Source organism: Trachymyrmex septentrionalis, unplaced genomic scaffold (assembly GCF_001594115.1).
Source record: "Trachymyrmex septentrionalis isolate Tsep2-gDNA-1 unplaced genomic scaffold, Tsep1.0 scaffold24, whole genome shotgun sequence".
Classification (NCBI taxonomy): domain Eukaryota; kingdom Metazoa; phylum Arthropoda; class Insecta; order Hymenoptera; family Formicidae; genus Trachymyrmex; species Trachymyrmex septentrionalis.
Genome location: NW_017305397.1, coordinates 2,587,892 through 2,598,116, shown reverse-complemented (window position 1 = coordinate 2,598,116; position 10,225 = coordinate 2,587,892). Strand labels below are relative to the sequence as shown.

At 37.4% G+C, this 10,225-nt stretch overlaps 1 protein-coding gene across 5 annotated transcripts in view; it reads right to left on the bottom strand.

Moving 5' to 3' along the window:
* Positions 1 to 10,225, bottom strand: part of LOC108748679 (uncharacterized protein CG43867) — an 82,428-nt gene that overhangs the window by 70,972 nt on the left and 1,231 nt on the right. For 4 of the 5 annotated variants that reach the window (XM_018486951.1, XM_018486948.1, XM_018486952.1 and 1 more), the window contains exon 2: positions 2,152 to 3,474. In XM_018486951.1, the coding sequence (XP_018342453.1) occupies positions 2,152 to 3,204 (1,053 nt within the window). In that variant the 5' untranslated portion in view covers positions 3,205 to 3,474. Of the gene's footprint in view, positions 1 to 2,151; positions 3,475 to 10,082; positions 10,135 to 10,225 lie in introns of those variants that run through there. The other variant, XM_018486949.1, reaches the window with a different exon arrangement.

The window sequence follows — 10,225 nt, the reverse complement described above, 5'->3', positions numbered from 1 at the left end:
ATTATTTCTTTTATTCTCTCTCTCTCTTGTTTATTTCCAAATATAATTATATTATTTCAAATATAATATATTAAAGCAGAAATAATAACTACAAAAATAAAGCTCCTAACTAATAATTATTTTACGATACAACTATATAGCCATAAAAAACTTTTGCAGGATATCCCTTTTGCCGATACATCACGCTGTGCGGAACTTCAGAAATAACAAAACCGTAAGCTTTTGTTCGTGAAATCTGCTCTGCGCGGTAACTATAAAAAGTATGCGGAAAAAGATAATATCATCTGGACCGCGCATTGCGATACGGATACGGATCCGCGATACGGTTTGCCGATTCGTCGTTTAGCTCTCGATCCTGTTTGCTGCCGGTGAGAAATAAAAACGACCGTTGTAACGCGGTGGGTAAACGCGTGCGGGGATGAGTGGTACGTATTGTGGAAAAGTTCGTAAAAAAAAAAAAAAACCCGTCAGCGATATTACTGCGTGTCCGCCGAGGCGGACGTATAATTTCCGGCTTGACGTTGAATCCTCGTCAACGTGTGCTCCATACACGTCCATTCCGTTGTCGCGGTCCGACGTATGTCCCATCGTCTCTTTGGCGAGGCAGTTTGTTTGCGTTAAGCCGCGTCTCTAACGAATGGACGAATAAACCTGTACGTACACGTAAAGAATAATTTTGCTGAAATATCTAAAAAAATTTAGCTAGACGGAGATCTAAAAGTATTTTTTTAATCTTTCAAAAATAATTTTGTTGGGACAATCAAAAGAATTATTCCGAAAATTCAAACATAATGAGCATGGTGCAAAAAAAATGTTGACATTCTTAGTAACTTGAGCGTCCTACATAATTATTTTAATATTTTAACAGTTGACCAAAATTATTTTTAGATCTGAATATGTAGCTAAATTTTTAAATATTTCCGCAAAACTGTTTTTTCCATGTTACAGAGGAACATCCAGAAATCAAATCAAACCGCGAAGGGAGCCTTCTCTCCTCCAACTCCGAAATAACGTGCGATTTCTCTGAATTTGTTCTTCCTTTGTCTCTGCCCTAAATGTCGTGCATTAATGGAAATCTTACACAATTTCTCAAGCATAAAATGCAAAGAAGTTCTCCGAATGCGTCTGCGTTAATTCCCACGCTTGCCATTGTCCGATGCGCGGAACAACGTGCACCGAACGTGGAGCGGAATGTATTTTTTCAAAAACAACAGCGGTACTAACTGTCGTCCGCGAGCGCTTGTTTCGCTAAATGATTGATGCGGTACATTTTGAAAAGACAAGGAACAAGCTGACGCCGAACAACGCGATGCGTCTATGTGCCTTATCTAAGGTGACGGCGTTAAATCGGCGCGCGTGGTCGTGCATACTAATACAGACTTTGAGATATATATTTCGGTTCACCCTGCTACGCACTTGGGCCCTGCGTAATTTGTTTAAAGTATTTCGCGTATATCGAAAAAATTCCGGATGACAGATTCGTTAACTTATTAACCCTCGACTGACAACCCTTGCGGCTAACATGCCGCAATTAAACAAGATTATAATCCTATTTAATTTTTTGTTTAAAAGTACATCGTTATTATAACGATGTACTTTTTATCGCGTCTTCTTGTTGAATTTGTCACCATAATTATTGCCTTAGTTTTAAATATAGTTTTATTAACACTGTTTAGAAATAGTAGAATTAACTTTTCAGCTATCGTATGTAAATAAATACGTAAATATTTTAGTAATATTTTAGTAATATTAAGTCATACTTTAAATAAATAAGTAGATTTTGATACATTTGATATAATCATGTATTATTTAAAACTCTATTACGATCTCAATATTTTTATATTATAATACATTTTATATTACTCAATATTTTTCTAGCTAATTTCTAGCTAAATTCCAAAATGTTAAACGTATGGTAATTAAATTTTACTTAAAATCATTTCTATCATATAGATTAATCTCGATTTAATTCATTTTTCTAATTTTTAAAACTAGAGAAAGATAAAACTAGAGAAAGAGAAAAGTAAATTAAACCAAGCTCCAATAAATCTACATTAATAAAAACGGGCATTATCGATCATTTCAGAAAAGCTGTTTTGCAGACAGCTAAAAAGTTAATTCATACGGAAAAAAAAGCGAGTGTAAACTTACCTTTTCTCGAAGCATGTCCCTCACCCTGGTCGCTTGACTCCTACTCCTATGCAACTCCAGCTGTAACTCCAAACATCTCTCCTGCCAATTGAGCTCCTCCACTGTCGTCGTATACCCGTCGAAGCTCTTGGATGTACTGTAAGTGGGCCTAACGTCCAGCTTTTCCCTCTTCAGATCGACGTTGCCACCAGTAGCTCTCGGATCAACAAATAATCTGCCGGCCTCGTATATTCGTGATGCCGGTAGTTGCTCAGACGGTTGCCTGCCGGAAAACGAGAACGCCCTGTCGAAGTGGCTTCTACCGCTGGAAGGCCCCGGGTCATAATTCGATCTTCCTCGACAGAGGGGGCTACCTGGTTCCTTTCCGACATCGTAGGCCAGGTCGGACTGAACTGAAGTGACGAACGTTCTTTTATCCGCATACTCCACGTGGCCGCTCGATTCGGACGTGAAGTCGTACGGGCTACACTTGGGCTTTTCACGAAGTTCGATGTAGCCGGCGCTTCTGGCACTCTCGGCGAAGCTCTTGTCCTTGTGAAAGAACAGATTCGACACGTTGACGTAGGGCGAGTCTCTCGCATGTACCACCGACAGCGGCGCGCCGCCGTCGACGCCGCTACTCGCATTATTGTTGTTATTGTTGTTATTGACATTCGTAGAGACACTAGTGGAGGTACTGGCGGTGCTGATGGCGGTGGTGGCGGCGGCGCCGGCGTGCCTAGGCCGTGGTGGCGGCGTTGGGGCTTGTCGAAATTGTCTTGGCCACAATCGCGGGCTATCGGGTCCGGAACTGGAGCTGCCAGCCGTCCCGGCGCCACTTGGACCCGCTCGAGACGACGACGAAACACCGGCGGCGACAGTGGCTGGACCCGCGGCGCCGATTGGGCCCGACTGACCGGCAGCGACAGGCCCGCCGCTAGGGTCTTGCACGCGCGCACCCAGTCGTGGACTGCACGGCGCCGAGTTGGAGCCGAAATCGCTGGCGAGCCGTGTGATCGGATCGAGAATTTGCGAGAGACGGCGACCTGATGACGAGCCGCGTATCTCGTCCATCGTCTTATATGTTTCGTTGTTGCACGTCGACCTTATAATGACGCCTCTTTCTGCCCGCCGACTTCTGCTTCCTGCCGAAGGATCCTCAGTGCATCTGGCAGCCCGCGCTTATGCTTCCTCCCTCCTCGGGTTATCGCGTTCTTCCTGCGAGGGATCGACTCGATACCGACGCTCGGGGAGCAAGGGCTGCTCATCCTCGCCATTTCGTTACTTCACACGCTCGTACAGTCATCGTCGATCGCGACATCAGTCTCGGGCTTACGCTGCGACCTATAAGAAGATTTCTTTTTTGAAGAAATATTGCAGAATCTTGTGAATGATAAAATAGAGAGGGTCGACAATATTATCATATAGATTTGACTGGGAATCCATTTTTGAGTAAAGTTCTACTAGAGATATCATGATCTCTATCTTGTCAACTGTCTGACATTTTTTCTGACCGCACTTATATACAGATTATAATAGTATTAATACAAATTTCATAGTTTACGTTCTAAGAATTGATTATATTCTGAGAATTGCAATATAATTGGCATGATTCACGGTTCAATCGAGAAAATCGTAAAAATATTTGCTTAATTCTTTTGCCATTTGATCGTTGTCGAATATTTTATTGGCAAGTTATGGCACCAAATTCATCTGTCGCTGAGCGTTTCCGACGTTTCGGCGACAGAGACAAGAAAAATGCGACGCGGAAAGATGGCACGCGGGGCTGCAAAGTTTATTTTAAGGTCGACGTTAAAAGGAGCCAAATGAAAAACCGGATGGAGGGAGTGGATGAGCGCAACCCGTCTCGTTCTGCAATTACTACGCGAACGACGGGTCGGCTCGTGAAAAATTCCAGCCTTTGCGACCTGCCTCAGGAAGTAGATGACGAGCACAAAGGAAAACTGAACACTGAACTTAATGCAAATAAAAAAAATAAAGAAAGAGAAACAACCGCGAACGTTAAAATAAGAGCGAAAAAATAAAAATCTTAATTATAACTATGTACTTTTCAAGTGATCTTTAAATGCGTTAAAAGAATTTAAAAAAATTTTTTATTGTACTTTTTTTTTTATTAACTTTCTTTTAATTTCTTTGAATATAAAATACTATATATTAACGTGTGTGTGTTGTATTTGTTTTGAAAAACGAGAATTTTATTAGAATTTTATTCAGGTCATTATAATCTGTCTATAAATGACTTCTATTCTAATTATAAAGAGATTTAACATTTTCACCATTAAGGTTATTATTTTAACAAATTAAAATTCGTAATGTAAGAGAGACGTAAATCAATGACAAATGTTAATTTTTTTCCGGGAATTACGACATGTTGTTCACTATATAACACAAGTCGTGACTCGCGAGTTGTGACACGTGACATATATGTGACACGCTGTGAATTAGCTTTAAACGGTCGTGAGGTCACCCAATCTCACAAGCTTGCCGTTAATTTACCGAACGATCTCTCCTTTATACCATTTATATTCGTATAATTTTCGATAGACTATACATCTCCATTTGTATAAGATACTATACTTATGTAATACAGCTTAAAGTGATCCTTCAAAGCTAATAAAAATTCAACTAGAGAAAAGTTTTCCTAATACACACATAAATATATAAATAAAAAAGAGCAACTAACGTACCACAATATTTTGAATTCTTTGACCAATTCAAAGTAAACTTTTTTTATAGAATTAAGATGTCAAATATTTTTATAATAATTTTAAAATATTTGAAAATATATATATATATATAATTTAAAAGATTATTACGAATTAAACTCTAAATGTGCAAATAGATAGTAAAATTTTACCTTTTTTCAATTTAATCTCTTTCTCTCTCTCTCTCTCTCTCTCTCTCTCTCTCTCTCTCTCTCTCTCTCTCTCTCTCTGCATCTCCAATTTAGATTTATTGCAAGAATTTTATTTAAAAATTTAGTTTAAAGTTTTATTTTATTTTAAAGTTGATCAGTTAGGCCCATTTTCACAATAAAGGGTTACAGATTCATCAATGAAATTCATTCATGAATGTCTTGGTTATCTTTAATCTTTAGATAACCACATATTGTGAAATCGGACCACAAAAGTAAACTGAAGAGTTATTTGTAAATTTTGGAACTTGTGACAAGTAACGTATAGCTGTTTTACCGAAGAAAATTCAGATCGGTCAAAGAATCCTAGTAGTACTCGTGAAGGGTGTCAGGTCTAGGCCCACCCCGTATACAGACGATGCTCGACCTCCGGTTCCCCGCGGTGTCCATGAATAAATTTCAAATTAACTTTTGAACGATTTCCGCGTTATACGAGGCGCGACGGAAGCCCTCCGCAATCTCGGAGGCTCTTACGAGGAGGCAGCCTTTATATCACCGAGGGCTCGCTCGCATACTCACTCTCTAAGTAAAGCCTCGTCGGAGACTACGAGGAAGACTTTCATCGACGGTGCTGATCGTAAAAGTATCGCGGTTCAAAAATCCGAAGGCTTGCGCGGAATATCAAGTTGCGAGATGCGAGAAATCTAAAGAAACTCAATTGCAAAAAAAAATATTGAGATATGAATCTCTTTCTTTCTAAATATATTAAATTTATTAAAAAATTGGTGGTTAATAATAGAAATATCTTTCATATACAATCAAAGATATTTCAATTAATTCTCATACAATTAATATTTTAATTTCACGTAAATAAATCTATTTTCGCCAAAAAGAGGAAAAAATCGTGTTATGTAATGCAATTCTGTTACGAAGAAACGCTGCAGGAAATGAAAAGCCGAAAAAAATTCGCCGTGTGCATTAAATTCCAATAAAGGATTTTCTGTTTATGAGTGGATATTATTGCGAAATATGCATTTCACAATAATTAAAACAGACAGTCTTTTAGCAAAATCTAACGCAAACATAGCGTTATAAAAAGGGCTTCGAGAAAAAATTGAAAAACAAAAGCTAATTAACAATCGTTGCGATATGCGCTATTAGATATCAAAGGAGCAATACTAATCCATTTCCTTGAGTTAAATAACATAAATATTATTTTGTCATTTTTAATTTTCCTATTGTTAAAATGTAAATTGTATTATTTTTACGATTAGTTTTAAAATAAACTAAATGTATACACTTACAGTAAATAATAAATTAAATTTCAATCAAATTTAATACATTTTCTTGAGTTAAATTGTGTAATTTCATTGTTTTAATTAAATTAACAATGCAATGAACAATAGCAATGTGGCAAGCTATAGAAATAATTAGAAATAATTCAAATCGGGTGTATAATATGACATTATGAATTTAATAGTGTGGAGATACAGATTAATTAATGAATTAATTAAATAATGTAAATTAATAAGAGGTTAAATAGAAAAAGGAAATATATGTATATTCAATTCAATTATAAACAAAATAATTTAACTACATAAACAATTTAAACATACAGAAAAAAATTTACTAAACTTTAATAAAACATTTGTTTAAATAATACCAACTAAATATTTACTTAATGTAAGGATATATTTATCTGATACAAGAAATGTCAATTTAACTATTACTTTTTATTGAGTAAATATTTATTACTGTGAGTGAATATGTTTGTGAGTGAATTTAGTTTATTCAAATAAATATCTAAAATTTCGTACATTTTTGCTCAATGTAAATATTTATGCCTTAATATACACGATTGGATCATTCGTGTCCTGCACATTTCTTCGAAAAGGACCAGGAACATCAACAATCAGTAATTCTAACATTTTACCTACATTTTTTTTAGAAGGAAACATTTTTTATAATCTTATAAGTATTTTTTAAAGACGTCAAAGTATACATAAGAATCACTTAATAATTTGTGTATATTTGTTAAAAGTAATGAAAACCCGATGCATGAATAATCCATCGTGTGTAATAAAGGACCGAAAAATCATATGTATTGTGGCTTATTTATGCATGGAAACAATTTTTTATTATAATAATTACATCGTGCTATCACGATAACAATGAATGCGTTCAATAGAGAAAGCAGCTTTGCAAATGTTGTAAAATTCTTGAATATAATTAGTTTATACATTCATTACATTCAGATCCACGAGAAAATTAAAAACAAGATCACACTGAAAGAAAAGATTGGCTGCTGCAGCAAATTAGATGGTAAAATATAGCATAGCCTTTTTAATTGGGTACAGCGGCCAATTTTTGATTGCGTTAGCCTATCCGCAATGTCAATATAGGATTTCGATAGGCTAACGAAATTAAAAATTGGCTGCTGCAACCAATTTAAAATGCCATATTCTCTTCTTTCAGTGCAATCATATAAAAAAATTATATAACCCAGAGAAAAGTATTTAAATTGAAAAAAAATCGTTTCTTTCTTTCCTTTTTAAAGTAAAAATAAACCTTTGAGGAAAGTACAAATTTACTTGATTTCAAGAAATAACGTTTAAATTACGTTCAAAGAAAAATTTATTAAGTTTCAAGAAATGACGTTCAAATCAAAGAAACTTTTCTTCACAGCAACGCACAAATTTCTTTGAGCCAAACAAATTCTTTTCAATCAAAGAAACGTTTTTCTGGGTATACTTTTTCTGCTGAACGCAGCCATTGATTATAAGAACGGTGGAGGGGAGGGGCTAATATTTGGCAATATTTTCCTTAGATATATACATATCGTAATTGTAACGGTAATCATTCGCCGTTGTTGGAACGCTGTTTTGTCATTGCGTAACTAGCGACGGTCACGAAGCAAACGGTAACTGTGGGCCGGCCGGTCGGCCAACGCGGCGCGCATTTTGCATAAATTACGCGTCCTTCTGTCCGGCTTGATCGCGTGATCGCGCGACGTTATTGTCGAAATGACGTTGTGCCGCGAGGCGGGCTACCACTGTAGGCGCGGCAAAACAAATAGGCCGCCGGCACGTGAAACGTATGTGTACAACGTCCCCGTGAACGAACGTGCCGTATAGGTTCCGGCTACCTCGCGACAAATTTCATTTCACGATCGCGCTCGCGCCCGCCAACGGTGGGACCTCGGGACCCCGATATCGGTAGCGATCAATTTACGTGTGTGCGATATGTTCCTTTTTTTTTCCTAGTAAATCAATACCTCCGTGTATCGAAATACGTTTACGAATATTCGAGGCATTACGTTGATTTATTGGATCGTTGCGCGTGAGACGTCGCGATCCGAAAATTCAGCTTTATGGAAACGCTTTACAAATATCTTCGATTCAGATGCTACTTTTGTGTATTACAAATCGTTCCGGTGACATCATTCTTTTGTAAAAATATGCTATATGCTTTCAGTTCTGGAAAATGGTTCGAGCAACAAATATGTAAATGCAATGTAGCAAATATGTGCTATGGAGAAATTGTAAGAAATTGGAAAAAAATTGAGAGATACGTTCTGACATCTTAAATAACGAAGTGACGTTTTGAAAACAGTTCGCGACATAAATTCTAGAGACATTAACGTGAGAGAACAAAAATAAATATTAGCAAAATTTAATAGAAGGAGCGATGCAATGACGGAATCTGTGGGCAAAAATAATTTAATATTTTCTAAAGTAATCCATTTTAACGTTTCGCTGCAATTTCGCTGCAAATTAATCAATTATAAAGTTTGTTGATAGCTTGATATTTTCTTTTTCTTCGCTGCATATTCCTTCTGAAGCATTTGCTTCAGTGATAACAATTACTACGATATTGTATTTCGAACATAGTGAACATCAAAAGAACAAAAAAAGTATCTAAAATTTTAGATTGATATGAATCTATAAATAATTTTATTTAGACCATCAAAGTAATTATGTAAGAAACAAACTGATTGTTAGAATATCAAAACTTTTTACAGCATCATTAAAGTTTAAGCGTTTTGCATAATTATTTTGATGATTTAATAAAATTATTTTTAGATCTATATTCAGCTAAATTTTTAAATAAAAACTTTAGCAAAACTGTTCTATTTAATTATTTTGATAATCCAACAAAGTTATTTTCAGATCTATGTATCCAATTATATTTTTAGATGCTAGCAAAACTGACCTATATGATCTTATTAATATAATATAATTTTGATGATCCAACAAAATTATTTTCAAATCTATGAATTCAATCAAATTTTTAGCAAAACTGTCCTATTTAACCATTTTGATGGTCGAACAAAATTATTTTGAAATCAGTACATTCAATTACTTTATCAAACCCGTTCTTTTCATTTGCAAGAATGTTTACCACACGCATGTTTGTCGGTAAACAATCTCGAGTCGTTCCGGCAATTCTTATCGCAAGAGCACGTTGTCGTGTTAACGTTATCAGGAGCCAGCTGTTGCAAAAGGTTCCCGCTGATTCATGCTGGGTCCGCGATATTTATGTACGAAAATCGGTGTCGCGGCACCGGGCGGCGTGACGTCGATACGACGCGCGGCGGCGCGGCGCGACGCGACGCGACGCGTTCGATTCCGCGAACCGCTCGTAAATTTCTCGCGCGGACGTTCGTTAAAGGAAACCCGAGAAGTTCATCGTGAGAGACAGGGAAAGGGAAAGAGAGAGAAAGAGGAACGAAAGAAAGAAAATGCCGTACTCTGTACGAGAGGCGCGGACAAAAGATGAATTCGAGACCGATGACCTTTCTCCCTCGAGGGAGAGAAGAGACACGCAAGAAAGCAAGGGAGAAAGAGAGGAGAGGGGAAACGGAAGGAAAGGAGGGAAGAGAGCAGCGAGGGACGAGAGAGCGTATTATAGGCGAGAGAGGAAAGAAGGAGAATATAAGAGCCGAGCCGAGGCGAGAGGTGAGGAAAGAGCGTTCGGGAAGACGCCGTTAGTCGATCGAGCGCTCGATGACTGTTTAACATTCCGCTTCTTCAGGGGAGGGAGGGAAAAGGAAGGAATAATGCGCTTCGGGAATCACCTGGTGCGGCGGCGATCGACCGGCGATGCCAGTTTTCAAACTCGTTTTCTCTCTTCTCCTTTTTCCTCCCTTCATCCACGTCGTCGCCGTCGCTGTCGTCGTCGTCGTCGTCGTCGTCGTCGTCTCGTGCCTCCGTTCTTAAA